General features: G+C 36.9%; 1 protein-coding gene across 2 annotated transcripts in view; it reads left to right on the top strand.

Moving 5' to 3' along the window:
- LOC121429452 (DNA polymerase alpha catalytic subunit-like) overlaps window positions 1–11,672 on the top strand; it is a 69,248-nt gene extending 57,576 nt beyond the window's left edge. Inside the window, exons 34-38 of one of the 2 annotated variants that reach the window (XM_041626466.1) lie at window positions 252–430; window positions 1,194–1,325; window positions 2,523–2,639; window positions 10,022–10,109; window positions 11,154–11,672. In XM_041626466.1, the coding sequence (XP_041482400.1) occupies window positions 252–430; window positions 1,194–1,325; window positions 2,523–2,639; window positions 10,022–10,109; window positions 11,154–11,296 (659 nt within the window). In that variant the 3' untranslated portion in view covers window positions 11,297–11,672. The remainder of the gene's footprint in view (window positions 1–251; window positions 431–1,193; window positions 1,326–2,522; window positions 2,640–10,021; window positions 10,110–11,153) is intronic. The other variant, XM_041626467.1, reaches the window with a different exon arrangement.
- Window positions 11,673–16,613: the final 4,941 nt, after the last annotated feature.

Here is a 16,613-nt window from a genome sequence, read left to right on the forward strand (position 1 = left end):
GCTCAGTGGATAAGTCACCGGTCAAGGGTTCAAATTCCAACAAAGCACTCCTGTCCTTGGACAAGGCACTTCTGTACATTTGCCACTCTCCACCCAGGTGTAATAAATTGGTACACGGTTAGGAAGAAATTCCTTGAATGCTCGAGTGTCCAATCAGGGTAGCCGTGCTAAAGCCAAGGTAATAAAATGCAGCACTTAAAAACGTATGAAGCGCTTTATAAACGTTACACGTTATTATTCATGATGTAAAGGGCTTGATGCGTCTGGATATCGCCACTCTGTCCGTCATTACGAAGACGAGAATGATGCACTTCTAGGAGCCCAAGAAGACGACGAGGAGAGGTTCAAAGATGCCGACCGATTCAAATTCATCTGCCCTAACGAAGCTTGCAAGAGGGAGAACATCGTTGACTGTGTATTCACTGGCACGGTTAGTTTGCCATTCATAGTTGTTCGTCAGAATCACAAAATCTAAGGGATTTTATGTTGGATATTAAGTCATCTAAAAATGAAAAGATCTAATCCAGCATATCGTTGATAGGAATTGACTGATTGATTGTGATGGTATTATAAATAGCCCAGTTGGTACTTTATTGACCAGAAGCTGGGCACAATAAGGTAACGAAGTTAATTTTATGTTCTGACTATTATTTTCTCTCTTTTTCTCTCTTCTGTAACTCCCATAGGAACTCAGCAAGACAGTTTACTGCTACATAATGACATGCTTATATTCCAATTACATTAGGAAAATTCTAGTTAATCAGTCATAGTGGCTGACCTTATAGACCCCAGAAATTAAACTGGGGCCTTTTTATTGAAGTGGAGACAATGGCAGAGTGGGGATTTGAACTCACAATCTCACTATCAGCAGTCCAATTCTCTAACCACTAGACCTCCCAACCCTGGTTTGGCATTTTCTAATTATATTTTTGCACCTTGACACAGAAATAGGGTCAATAGGGTGGGGCGAGAGGGTCGAAAATTCAAACTCCCTGGATCTTCTTGATTCTCGCTATAATGATCGGTTAGGATGCTAAAAGATCCCAGGGAGCGAAGCCGTTGGTGTTAGACTAACAACATCTCTGTATGACCGGTACTGCTTGTTTCTGTGTAAAAGCCATTAATTTTCATAGAATTAAGAAGATTTCTATTTAAAGTTGCAATCATGTTGCTCATTGAACTCTATTCCGTGGCAGGGTTCGCTGGCTGAGGCTCGTCTGAGTTACTGTGATAGTCGCTGTGGAACGGTACCAGCTGATCACATGACCATGCTTGGGAACAAGCTCCGCCTTCTCATCCGCACCTACATACAGAAATACTATGCTGTAAGTTGGATTTCATGTGCAAAAAAAGTAGTGGCAGCTCAGGTGTTTGTGTATGTGAAATATGTATAGTTGAAGCTCTGACTAAGTGTTATACCAGTTATGAGATGTAGATAAAAATGACAATGATTATCTTATTATTACCCTGGTCTTTGGAATAATTTGCCATTGAATAAATAAGAAATACATCATCAATACATGTAGAGACTTTCAAATCTGAACTGAAGTCTTATCCTTTCCAACAGTAATAGTTCTTGACACTTTGACACCATCCAAACTTTCTCATTCTTTCTTTTTCTCATGCGCCTTGTAATAAGAATATTTCTAGATGGCACCAAGTAAATGCCTATTATTATCAATATAATTATTATTATTGTGAACCTCCAGGAGCCTGTACTGTTTTTGGATGAATCACTGTAAATTTGATGCGAAATCCCTTCTCTGTTCTTAGTTATAGTAACTCTTCAATCACTGATGATCTTTGGAATTACTGTCATTTTGAATTGATTTCAAGAAAGCCACAGAAAGTTAGAAAATGTTGTCCAGTGGTGAAAATATGGGATGGTATTTTCTTCACATGCCATCGAATGGGGTCAGTTTCAAGTATAAGTGTTCAATTTTAATTTTCAAGGAGAAATGGTAGCACAGTTGATAGGGCATGGGTGTGGGATTCCAGGGAACCGGCTTTGATTCCTGCTTGGTGCACTATTGCCCTTTGGTAAACCATTGGTGATTATTAACAGGTCCCTTTGAGAGGACTCAAAGGCCCGTATTCTGAAGTCGGGTTTAACTTAAACTCAGGTTTAAAGTTGTGGTATCAGTATAGTTAGCCAATTATTACATAAATCACCAACAGTAGAGATATATTTCAGCTCATTTTGCTCTCAAATCATTCATAATAGGAAGTAAAAAGATGATTGTCTTCACCATCAATAAATCAGGAAAGAGCACAGCAAACATAAGAAACATAAAACATAATACAAATTTTGACACTTTTGGCTTCCCATAATTTTAGCACAGAGTTAGACCATGGTCTAAGTTAAACCTGACTTCAGAATACGGGCCTAAGCCTTCAGTCCTCTGGTAGGTTATGAAAAAAAAATCACCCCCACCAACTACAGTATTCGTGCAGAATGTAGTATGACTGACTGAATAAAGTTATTATTTATTATTTATTTTTTCTTGTATTACTAATGACAGGGTTGGTTGCTATGTGAGGATACCTCATGTGCACATCGGACACGCAGGGTACCGCTTAATCCCCATAGACAGGGGTTTGCCTGTCCTGTATGTCAGAGAGCTGTCCTAAAACCAGAGGTAAGCTTGTCAACTTTTTATTTTAATGCATAAAACTAAAAATAATGCAAAACTTAGAAATGTCATTTCAAGCTATTCCTTTTCTAATTTGTTGAATTCTTTTTTGTGTGGTTTGATCCAATCTTACTCTTTCTGTTTAAATCATTATTTCCAGCTTGCTAATATGCTGGAATTATTTGCCTATTGAATTAAATGGTCTTTCTCAGTAATTCAGAACGTTATTGAAAACCCAGAGGATATATAGTTTGACGACTATGTACATTGTTTTTATAAACAATTTGATGATTTTCTTTTGATAAAAGTGGAGTATAGTAAATCATAATTTGAATGGAGTGTTGAATGAATGTACTTTAAATGAAGGTAAAGTCATCACTTGCTATATTCTCAACAATCCTTGTATGCTTGTGAATGATATCATGCAATTACAATTCTGTTTCTGAAATCTTTTCAGGCCATCCTTGTAATTGTTTACCAACGAACGTAGAGGGCAGCAACACACAAGCGTGTTGCTCTAAGGAAGGTCAACTCGATACGCGCATGCAACTGAGCTGTGCGCATATTTTATTGTTCATGACAACGAAATCAAATGCCAATCAAATACAACAACAAATTAGTAGGGATCAAGAAACGAATATGAAAGAATATGACTACAACGATATCAAAGATAACATTAAAAAATATGTTGAGGGATATACATAAATATGAAAACATACTTTGATATTTAAAACTTTACAAATGCAAGTTTCAGGAAACTAAAATAATTACCAAATCGGTGATTGTTGTTATCAGCGATTTCACCAGACGGCTGAATTAGGTGATTTGCGCCGAGACGATTTTGTGACCACTCGCAAAGCATTTCGGGATTGAATATGTCCCCCTTATTTTCTCTGGGCTCTTCGCTGAACCCATCATCATTCTATGCTTAAGCTACATTATGCTCCGTCGTCTGCTTAGATTTCAACCCCCTAGTCTAGCACTGGTACTTGTTCTGCTAGGCGTCGATCAGCATTTATCTGCAGTCCATATAGGCCGTGACTCATTTATTTATTTATTTATTAGAGCAGGCAGCAATGCCAATGGGTATTTAAAAAAATAATTCACGTATCTATCAGTAGTATGTTTTCATTTCTTTTCACCATTTTCCCCAAAAACTTTAGAAATACATTCCAATCAGTAATAAGTGAAGTCTACATCTAACCTAGATCTTGATCATGTTGATCGATGGACCAAAAGCTTCAGTCTCTGTATTTTGGTTGCTCTGCTGAACTGCGCTGGCTCACTCACCGATGGAGATTATAGTAAAATGTCAGAAATTGTTGAATAAATCCCCAGAAACGACGGTTATTCCTGTCTAGTTGATCGATAGACCCAAGTCTAAAGATCTAGAAAACTTTATTTGTCTAACTAGACTGTAGACAAATGCTTTGACCAGTCTCGATCTGTTTGTTGAAGATGTTGTTCCACACTGGATATCTAAGTAGATCTAGAATATATATAGATCTAGCACGTCTTGTTGGTATGAGTTGGTATGAGTCTATGCAACAATAAAAAAATACTTAGATAATAATCAACTCAAAACAGACGAATTCCACATTGTCTTTATAGTATAGGACGCCAAAATCTAGACCATTTGAGGGTTCCATGCAAGCTAAGTTTGGTTCAATTAAGGCCAGCCTGCATGACCTAGCCACTAGGAGGTTATGATATTTTTTTTTTTTTTAAATGCCTACATACAGGGTAAAGTCTAGATCTAGAACTAGAAGATTATATGGTTGACAAGTTACTGTTAGGCCTTAGCGTTAGGCATGAAATCTTTAAAATTCAGTCAGAAAATGCATAAAAATAAAATCACGACGAGCTCAGTCACTTTGCTCTTTCACTTTCGAAATTTCTCAAAAAAAAAAAAAACGCGTTCTGCCAGCCAAGCCCAGGCCATGCAGGCCCAGGAAAATTTACCAATTGCAATATGGCAAATTATGTAAAAGTCTTTAAACATTGATTGCACAGAATCAATGGTCAAATTAAGATATGGATGCTGTCTATCAAGTCTACTTTCTACCCAAAATCAGAAATTAAGATGGTCTAATCTATCTAGCCCCCATTTCTAGTCTAGGCCTAGGCCTAGATCTATAACTAAGGTTTCTAACGCAAAACGAATGTCGATGATGGCACTCTGCAAACGATGTAACATTGCAATCAATTTCCCTCAATTGGCTGATTTTCTTAGAAATTATTGAAGAAAACCAGGGAAAATGTGAATAGGTGGCCGTTTATTCAAGCTTTAATTTGGCTTTGGAAGTTTGGTTGCTCAATGATTATCGACCTTCGACGCGACGCAGCGCCTGGCTGTGCAGCTCAGCTGCAGCGCAGCGCGCAGCCAATGCAATGCATCCGATGCATGGGTTTTTTTTCGCCGTCCATAGTCTCGGACTCGAAGTTGAAATTAGACCCGGATTTCGGGGATGCAGCTTCTTGTATTAAGATTTATAGACTTAAAAGTCAAATGCAATTTAAAATTTGAAATCTGACCTTGAACAATCATCGTTGATAAACATCAGCCCTGAAGCAATTGCACTTCAAATCAGACCAGGCAAATTAGATGTCATTGTCTATGTTGCTAGAAGATCTATGACGAGTCGACTGAAGCCCCAGCGCATCATCAACGTCACTAGTTAGCTACGCGACCGGCCCAGACTCGGCGCACCCAGGCCAGAAAAATGACCTCGATTATTACGGTGGTTGTCTATGCATTTATTAGTGGTGCAGCGAAATTCAGCAGAGGAAAATAAGAGATAAGAGGGATCCTCGTCATAGACTTAATATTCCAAAATGAGAAAAAATGTCAAAATCATGATTATTTAAGCTAAATAATTTCTTTAAAATAAAAATTAATATTTTTAATATTTCTACCCAGAATAACCGATCTAATAATTGTTCATTAAAAAATATTTGAAATTAACAAATAAAAAAAAAATCAACTCGACAAATTTCCGAAAAGTCCCCCTTATTTTTTAGAGTGGTCACAAAATTCGAACGGAGTTGACCTTCCTTAGAGCTAAACGCTTGTGTGTTGCTGCCCTCTACGTTCGTTGTTGTTTACTATTCAGTTACCATGTTTATGATAACATTAAACTGGGTATTTGTAATCTCTTTGTCTTGTGCAGTTTGATATATGTAGGGGAAGGCGGGGTAAGTTGTGACAGTTTTTGCTTTTTGCATGTTAGAATTGATATGGTTAATAATCTTGTCGAAATAAGTACCTTGCCTTGAAATTTAATTCTTCTGAAATATTTTCCACCTATATATAACTTTCTATCCCCACACTGAAAGTCACCGTGACCTTTGAAAAAAACGATGTCAAATTGCTCAACTTGCCCCATATATGGGGTAAGTTTGAGCCACCTTCTGGGGTAAGTTGAGCCACAAAAACTATGTACAAAATGTATGAGGGGAGAACCAGCATGTCAATTTTTTGTTTAAAGTTTTTTCACTTGCTAATTCTCTATAAATACTAACATCCTTTAAAAGGAAAAGAGCAGTCATGTAAATTTGCTCCTTTCAGCAAGCATTTCAATCAATTTTTATGGTTTGTTTGTTTTTTAAGATACATTACCATAGGAATTACCATGGCTCAACTTGCCCCATGCTGTTTGGCTCAACTTACCCCAGTCCGAACTTAGTGCGATAATTTTGTATCCACACATTTATTATGCATCCATCATATAAAAGACTATGACAAGAATGAAGATCCATACCTGGACTAATAATGTTGTTATATGTCTTTATTATATTTAAAGACGTGTGTATTTATAAAGCACTTATCTATTTCACACTCTTTTTTACTTTTTTGGCTGAAATTCATATTTTCCCCTCTAAAAAAATACTTTTTGTTTCGAAGTTGAAAACAATGTGGTGGGGTTAGGGGTAATGCTATGGGTCATCAATACATGACACCACCACAATGTCTGACTCATTCATTATTGGCCTGGGGCTAGTGGCTCAACTTGCCCCTATGCTCAACTTACCCCGCCTTCCCCTATGTTTCTATCCTGTGTGGATAATCACCTATAATCTGTTCTGGTTACAATTATGAATGTGAACAGAACAATTTTTTTTAGCAGGATAATAAAATTTGATTGCTTTTACTCCTAAAATGATTACTTTGAACTCTTTTTTTAAATTCTATACTTAAAATTAGCTAGACATATTCTTGTTGGATACATTGAAATTGCTCATATCCACACTAATTTTTGTAATGTTCTTGATATGAAAACTTTGTTTAAAGATGTTTCACAATCAAGCATCATAGATTTTCTTAAGGAAATCAATCTTTACATTGGATTTTGTATAAGAGACTCAGATTTCCGATAATTTTTTTTTCATTCCATTTACTTAATTTAAAGATCATGAAAATAACATTAAGAAAACAAATCCTACCATGTAACATAATATTCAGACACTTGTTTGTTACAGTGTGTTGGTAGTGACATCAAACCTCAATCAATAACAATTAACTTTACCCTAAGTCCCTGAGATGAACCATTGTTTAGCCATAACTTGGAGGGGGGGGGGGGGGGCTCGGCCTTTTAAGCATTTTTAAAAATTCTTCGCAATACATAGGAAATTGATAGTGGTACCGGAGATTTTTTTCATTAATAGTCATTAGGAATGCCAATTAAATTTTAATATCATATATCAAATTGATATGCAGACCTCATGAAGACAAAATGTATGCAAATTTTTGTGTGCACAATGTGCAGCCGAGATCTTAGCCATCCCAGCCCCGTCCCCTCCCCTGGACTTGAAGCTTGCAAAATAGCTTTGGGGGGTGTTTCACAAAAATTTAAGTATGACTTAGGTCGCACTTAAATGTCGATGTGTACATGATATGCAACGCGCAATCTTGGCATGGCCTCTTGGCATGATCTGAACAATGCTGTCATGCCTTTTATACTGCGCGCAACTAGACATTTAAGTGCGACTCTAAGTCATACTTAAATCTTTGTGAAACACCCCTGTTGCACCCACAAATGTAATAACGCCCACAAATGTAATAACACTTTACCCACAAATGTAATAATTTAGGATCGCCCACAAATGTAATAATGACTTTACCCACAAATGTAATAAATTTGAAGGGATTTTTGGCGAAATCCGTTCTAAACTAAAATCCTATAGTAATGCGTTCATATAGCACAAAAGTGCAAAGTCTTTTTTTCAGACCGGGTTAAACATCAAAGTACAAGTCCAAAGTCTTTCTTCCAGACCCGGTTGTTTCAAAAATTATAATATAAATCCAAAGTCTTTTTTCCAGACCCGGTTGTTTAAAAAAATATAATAAAAGTCCAAAGTCTTTTTTTCCAGACCCAGTTGTTTAAAAAATTGTGATATAAGTCCAAAGTCTTTTTTCCAGACCCGGTTGTTTCAAGAATTTTAATAAGTCCAAAGTCTTTTTCCTGACCCAGTTATTTCAAAATGTATAATATAAGTCCAAACTAAGATACGATAATGATATTCCTGTGGAAAAAATGGGAATCGAGCTTAGTCTTTTCTCCAGACCCAGTTAATTAAAACTGGTGTAATTAATGTCTTTGTTGTTGTTTCAACTTATACGGTGTATATTGTGAATATATGCACTAAGAGTAAATTGAGAATCAAGCGTAGTCTTTTCTCCAGACCCGGTTACCTGTTATTTAAACATTATGAATAACAGTTTAAAAACAGTATAAAGACCCCATAATCTTATTAATGCTGGATATAGCGTAGTCTTTCAGCCCGACCATTTTTTTCTTCAAAAAAATAAACGCTAATAGTAAGAATTAAAAAAAAATCAAAGTCTAAGACCAAACAAACCTTCAACCTAAGAACCTGTTTTAAAAGAGGTTTAGAGTGTTGTCTTTATTCCAGACCTAAAACAGTTACGAAAAAAAAATCTAACATAAGACCTTATATTCTTATTCTCGTGGAAAAACACGAGTTTTAAAACGTACTCTTTCCTCCAGACCCGGCTATTAAAAAAAAGTAACTGAAAAACTTCGAATCTAAGACCAAATTTCCAAAGTTTCACCCAGTAAAAATATGTCTTTTATTAAATAATACTACTACCCCTACAAAACATTGTAATAATGCGTGGGTAAAGCAGACATCCTTTCTCCAGACTTGGTTACTATTTGAAAAATAAAATAGTTTTTACAAATATTGTAAAACGAATACCCAATAATCTAATTACTGTGGAACAACATGAAGACCGATTTTCGAAGATCGACTTTCCTCCAGACACAATTATTTCAGGAATAAAAAATCAATAAAACTGAACCCCCAACAACGAATCTAAGAACCATCCTCTAAATTAAGACCATGCATGTAGAAAAGCACATGTTTAGAGCGTTGTCTTTATTCCAGACCCGGTGATTTAAAAATGATTTAAACAATCCTAAAAACAAAAGACTCATATTCTTATTCTTGTGGAATAACACGAGTATTATGCTTAGTCTTTCGTCTGGACCCGGTTATTTAAAAGATAAAGAAATATTGAAAAAAATGACAGCTGAGACCAATCTTCAAAATTAAACCCACTTAAAATGCTTGGGCTTAGAGTGTTGTCTTTACCCCTCACCGACGTATATTATAACTTTTGAAACGACCGGGTCTGAAAAAAAGACTTTGGACGTATATTATAATTTTGAAACAACCGGGTCTGGTAAAAAGACTTTGGACATATATTATAATTTTGAAAAACCGGGTCTGGAAAAAGACTTGGACTTGTACTGTAATATTTCATTAGCCGGGTCACGAAAAAAGACTGAACTTCTGTGCTATATGAACGCATTAATATTGGATATTAGTTTAGAATTATAATTATTGCATTATAATTTTTGAATTAACCTGGTCTGGAAAAAAGACTTTGGACGTATATTATAATTTTGAAACAACCGGGTCTGGTAAAAAGACTTTGGACGTATATTATAATTTTGAAAAACCGGGTCTGGAAAAAGACTTGGACTTGTACTGTAATATTTCATTAGCCGGGTCTGGAAAAAAGACTGAACTTTTGTGCTATATGAACACATTAATATAGGATATTAGTTTAGAACGAATTCGCCAAAAAATCACTCCAAATTTATTACATTTGTAGGTAAAGTCATTATTACATTTGTTGGTAAACTGCATTATTACATTTGTGGGTAAAGTGTTATTACATTTGTGGGCGTTATTACATTTGTGGGTAAAGTGTTATTACATTTGTGGGCGTTATTACATTTGTGGGCGATTATTACATTTGTGGGTGTAACAACCCTCCAGGTATGTTAGGGTCAAAACATAAGGACTATCTTTTAGTCACGTTCTCCCCTCAGTTTGATTTCTTCTTCATTCTCTCACAGTACTCTGACAAGGAGCTGTACACTCAGCTTTGTTTCTTCCAGAATATCTTCGACTATGAGAAGGCTCTCACAGAAAACACTGATAAAGGTACATACCCCCCTTTTTTTGTTTAATGATTGTTTTTTTTTAAGTTTTTAGTGGGTGTTGATAACACTGGCCAGACCTTGCTATATGCGGAGCTTTGAATCTAATTAAATTCAATATTCCTTTATTATTTATGCAGTTTTACAGAGCCAGAAGTGTCATAAATAGTATACATATATTTTAGAAAATCATACACTGTACATGCGATTTCAAGTTTAACAATTATTTTGCAAAGTGCAGTTGCATTCTTAAACAATATGTGAATTAATTAAGTATGTTTCTGGGCAAACGGGGAAAGTGGATGAAGTATTTTGTTGGCCTTCAATTTATTATAGTTCCAGAAATGTAAGACAAAATTATACATACTTAAAGCTTGTGTATAGTTTTGGTAAATCCACCAAAATGCACCTATCACTATTCCAATTTATTGCTAGTAATGGATATGCCCTATAACAGTTATGATGTGGAGGATATGACATGAAAATGTGTTTTACAGGATAAATTTTGCGATTTTACATGGAAATTTAACTTGATCGGGTCACGCGATCAAATTAAAATATCTGTGTGTTTTTGTCTTTTAATTAAATCCTATTCCAAATCATGGAATGGGCTGAAACTTTCAAGATATGTTCTTTGTCTGTAACTTTTGGATATCTAATCACTAAATTTATAAGATAAGTGCTCGAATGCCCATTTTTTTAATTAAAACAAGCATCGCCGAGAGAGGGCGCTATATATCCAAGATTTAAATATTTGAAATTTTCTCAGAGAAGTGCAGTTGGAAAAAATATCTAACGGTCTCTACGCTTCAGTAAGACTGTCATATTAGATGATATTCGATTATCAATCACATTATTGCCCCTTTACCAAAGCTATACACAGGCTTTAAAGTCATGTACTTTCCAGCTCAACGATCATTGAGCAAATGCGAGCATATATGGTGATGTCTATGACCCAAGTATATGGAATTGTTAAAGGCATTTTCAGCTTTAAATTTGTCTTTGATAATTCTCTCAACATTTCTGTTTTTGTCTTTTTGAATTGTAGCTAAATCAAGAAGTCAAGAGCAAGCTTCTGTGAGGTCTGCATATCAAACACTGAAGCAGGTCATTGATCAACGACTCGCTGCTAACGCCTACTCAGAAGTGGACCTCTCCAAGCTATTCCATGGTCTCTTTCTCATGAAGTAAATTTACATTTTACTTTCCATGCTTTGTCTCAAATATTTCGCTATTCTGTCCCATATTCTGAAGTCCAGCTTAAAGGAGAATCCAGCCTTAGTCGTAAATTGTTGCGTTGGGAAAGAGAAAAGTAAATTAAACAGAATGGTGAAAGTTTGAAATAAATCAGACAAGCAATGAGAAAATTATAGCTGCTTTGAAATTGAGATCACTAATACTATGTAGATTTAAAATTGGCAACTGGGTAAGTAAATTATGACAAGGGGCAAGGACAACTTTCCCATAGGCCATGTACTTTATTATCAGGGATTTGTGGTTCTCCTAAGTACCCATTACCCTGGGGAAGTAATCTAAATGTAACCCAGGTAGTATTTTATTTTATGTCCTCATGAAAGAAAAATAGAATTTGAAATAAAACTTTTGGGAAAAATTACATTTTGGCCAAAAAATGTATTGGAGTACATGGAAGAGTAGTCCTTGCCTTACATCACTATGACATCCCATATGTGGCCAAGTTGAAGTCTCCATAGGTATTGTGATTACCAATATTTACAACTTTTAAAAATTCATAATTTTTTTGTTGTTTGTCCAATATTCATACTCTCACTTATCTGATTTTTCTTTTCCTTATAAAAACAAGATTTAATTTGGGTTGGATTCCCCTCTAACTGAGACCATGGTATAATCCTGTGCTAAAATGAGAAGCCCAAAATGTCAAGATTGTGTTAAATCATTGTATTGCGTTCATTCCCCATGCCTTGATGGCAAAGAAAACTATTTTCTTTATTATTCTCACATAGTATTTAGGGTTTGAAGAACGAAAAAAAATAAATTCAACCTATATTCTTAGAGACTTGTGACACGATTGGCTACCAATAGTTACACCACAAGTGTAGAATAGAGTTTAGATTGGATGTGAGTTCAGAGTTTGGGCCTCTATGTATAATCTCATGAACGGTTTCCATCTACCTTCACAAACAGCGCCCTCTTTCATCAGGCTGCTCCAGGGCCCCATTTCAAAAAACCTGTTTTCCACATCTGGACACATCCAATAGATATGCGATAGATTCCAATCACTCTTTGTTAACAAAACCAAGTACCAGTGTGTCATACGATAGATGACAGCATTTGATTACATAGCCCCAACAAGCATGTTGATATTTATGCTCGCAAATCCCAAAAATGCGTCTTGTGGCTTTTAGTGACATTTTTTGCCTTTAATATGTGCTCATTCTTACAGTACAACTTTACCAAATTTCGTCATCACAAAGTAGTTAGCCAATCATAATGAGAACAGAAAAATGCCTGTGAAATAATTTTTGCTAAAATATGGGTATTTGGAAATTGTGTTTTGTGTTTGATTTAAACAAGGTGTAACTACTAGTATAATATAAAGTCATGAGGAAATTCTTGTAGATTGTAAACTGTCTTGTACTATTAGTCAGTTTTATATCTTTTACTAGAAATGGTGAAAAGTAGTTAAGTTGAAAAAATGTTTCGGTAACAACTGTTGACCTTATCAGGCAATTAAACACCGGGTATGTCTTTCTAAACGACTTGCAGCCAAGTTAGTAGACTGTAGCGTCAGTTGGTTGCCCAGGCCGGGAAGTTCATCACCTGTTAGATTTTTGATTTTCACCATTTCAAGTAAAAGATTCAAGACTGTCTTACGTTTCAAGATTGCTGGATGAATCATAAAATCTGTTGAGTCATGTCTTGTATTATCTGTAAATGTTGAATATACTATAGGAAGTTGTTATGAAGAAAAGGAGTTTATTGTTAGGTCCATTATTCATGCATATTGTTGGTTTCATATTTAACTAATGAAGAGTAAACAAGTCCTTATTTTCCCAGTATTTCCCAGATTATTGTGTATGACCTGTATACTGAAAAAAATAGTGTAAGATATATATTTATTAGCTTTTGTATCATTCTCTTATAATTGGGTTATTAGAAGATTGTAACAAAAGTTCATACAATTAAGTTTACAGAACGTAATACAATTGACTTCTTAGGACAATTAAATTTATCTTGTTATATTTCACACCCTAATACTTTAGGTTTAAAATATGAATAGCAAATAACCAAGACCTAAAAAAAATTTACCTCATATCATGAATATTGTCATACCCTAATACTGTTCTGTTTCACAGAGAGATAGTGTGACTTAAAGAGTTCCATTTAATTCACAAAGTATGAACTTTATATGAAGTGCTACATTAAAATTGATGATAATTATCATTATTCTTACTAAGATTATGATTATCATTACTATCATTACTATTTTTGATATTATTATCATTATTATCGTTATTGTTATTATTAACGTTATTAGTGCTTTGTACCATATAAGAAGGAGGAGTTATTAACTTCATTGTAAAGTGAGGGAAAACAGTTTCTTGATTTACTACACTGCGCTATACTTACCTATACCATCTCATCAAATTGCTATTCGTTACCCTGACTCGAATAGCCACCGGTAAAAACTCCCCGAAAGAGGCTAACTGCAATCAGATAGCCTGGGAAACCCGTCACGGGACGAGACCCATAAAACCCCCTCGCCACATATAAGCCTCCTCTTTCGTTACCGCGACGTCGTTGAGTACACTCGAAACGTTTAGCCACCGCGCAATTTTTTTATGAATCACGATGTCTGAAGAAATAACTGAAATAAACATTATTATTTTCCAACCCTAAAGATCTCAATAAAAAGGGGAGATCAACTCGGTCAAGATAAAGCCGAGGGCCATTATCTCGGTCAAGACAAAGCCGAGAAATAATAACAGCACGATGATAAGGCGGCCAAGATAAAGCCGAAGAATAAGAAGTCTAACACTTAAAACCGGCCAAGACAACGCCGGCAAATGACACTACACAATCAGACACCCAGCCCCTTAGGCGGGAGGTAGACAAGGGTACGGATAAATCGGAAGAGGCTGTTTACACTCCTTCCGATCGGGGTAACTCCTCATCAAAGAGTATAGGGCGGGCAAGAAGAAGCCTCGCTATGACCACTCGTGTTCTAATGACAATCAGGCTCGAGTTAACGACTCACTACAACCCCTATATTTTATAAGAAGCTTCGACTGGCCCGGGATTGTGACCGGTCAGTCCATTCATTGCCAGACCCCGCCGAGACGGGTCATCATCAGTTATCTATAGTACAGTCCACCAGGTTGGTGTATCATCGTACTTGTAGAATTGTGCAGGAGTTCATACAGTGCTGTGGAATTAAGATCTATTCTACGTACATGCGGTCTAAAATAATAATTAAGAGAAATTATTAACAATTGTAGTAGTTGGATCTTGGAAGCCTTGCAGGCGATCCTCCCCCATCGGGTGCTGCAATCGACCCATCCCGACCCCTAGCCGCCCGAGACAATGAGCTAATGAAAACTCGACTCATTCTAGACCATAATTCAATGCTCTAGACGTAGAGAGAGGCCTAGATCGCCTCATACAGATCGCGGAGTTGGGGCTAATGATAACTCGCCTCGTACTAGCCGTAGATAATAGTTTTCCATCGTGGGAGAATCTGATTCGGAATTCGATTACCACCGACCCAATTCATTAGAAGAGATTGGGGCGATTTCCCCCAACAATTTCTTATACACTGTAAAAAAAAAAAAAAAAAAAAAAACGTGATTTTACAGAAAATAAACAGAAGATTATGCAGAAAACAATAACAGAATCATTCTGTAAATTCATTAAACAGGAACTTTTCTGCAATTCAACAGAACAGACTCTGCTGCAGGAACTTCTTTTATTTTAAGGATAAATTTTCTAACAGTGTAGCAGCTCCTTGCATTCCCTGAAAGCTGCCCAGCAAATGGGATTCGATCGAAGAGATTCACCATTAGGGGTACGAGAGAGTTCTGGCTTACTCAAACGCGATACTCCGACTAGTGGGAACATGCCTTTTAAATACTGCCCTCATCTTCGGGCCGAAAACAGTATACCAGTAGCGTATACGTAGCTAGCAGCGAATATGAGCGAGAGAGAAGTCAATCTTCCGCCTGAACTCGTCCGTCTGCGATCAAGATGGACGTTCCGTATATAGATCCTGCTTTCGGGACGTCCGCTCCCAGATAAGCAATACTCTCGGCTTATACCCATCAGTAAAGAAGTCTCGAACTTTATCGGTTTGCCGCTCAAGACTGAGGATTTTTTGTGCATCCCTTCGGCCCCGGACGTTGCTTTCCGTGTCGGGGATGCGGGAGCGAGGAAGACTAGATCGGGCCGTAACCCTCGCCGCGGCACTGGTTACCACTCAGCCGACTATCAGTATCAGCTTACAGTTGCAGCGCTGGACGTGGCCGCCCGGAGCGGTATGGTTTTCGCGATGTACTAGGGGTATCTGATATCCGCTCGTAGTGAAGCTGAGCGGCTTGGACTGAGTCTCTACCAATGACAAGAACTTATTGCTAGAGTCACAAAATCGCTGATCTCCAGTATGAGCAAGCAGCAATCAACACTGCTATGCACAAGGGCAAGGAGGGCTAAAGACTAGATGCTCTCAAGATGATTGAGAAAGGGGCAGCTACTGAGCTGGACTTCTCATTCTCAATAAGCTTCCTTGCGAAGGTAAGGACTTGTTTATGGACACTTTCAAGAAGCATTGCACAAGTCTTTTTCAGCCAACACCACAGCTGACAAGACATTTTATTAGCTCTCCTCGAGTAGACCTAGTCCGCCAGGCCCTAGTCCAGGGCCAGGCCCAGACCAGAGACCTCCATACGCTAGCTCTAGCTCCATACCCTAGACCTATAATGAACTTAAAGGGTCATCCCCCTCTTCCCTCGCTCTGGTAGCGACGCCAGGAATGAAAGGGGCCGCTGGGAAAGTCATAGGAATCCTCATGGTGGGGGACGGGGCCGCCAGGCGTTCTTTCAATGCACCAAATTCAGGGCCCCCACTCATAACCGGGACTTATGACAATCTAACACTAACCCTTCCCCACAAGCAGTAGGGAGAAGACTATTTCTTTGCCTTTACTTTTCATTATTTGAAATCTGTTCCAAGTCCACAGCAATATGTAATATTGAGGTGTTCATGTGCCAAAAAAAAAAAAACTACCCTTTCATATCAGAAGAACATAGAAAGGAGGAAATAGTGGTGATGGATGAGGTTGTCAAAATCATACCAGGCAAATCATACAGGCATAATGGTAAAACTTGCCAAACTTGGGTTACTTACAAAGTTGCGTTCACTTGTATAGAATGTAGACCTAGTAATATTCTTGATAATTTTGTGGCATCTGAGGTATATATCTACACTATTTTTGGCTTATAAAGCAATGACAGAAGTAACTTGTAGATGTGGTTTA

Source organism: Lytechinus variegatus, chromosome 16 (assembly GCF_018143015.1).
Source record: "Lytechinus variegatus isolate NC3 chromosome 16, Lvar_3.0, whole genome shotgun sequence".
In the NCBI taxonomy this organism is placed as follows: Eukaryota; Metazoa; Echinodermata; class Echinoidea; order Temnopleuroida; family Toxopneustidae; genus Lytechinus; species Lytechinus variegatus.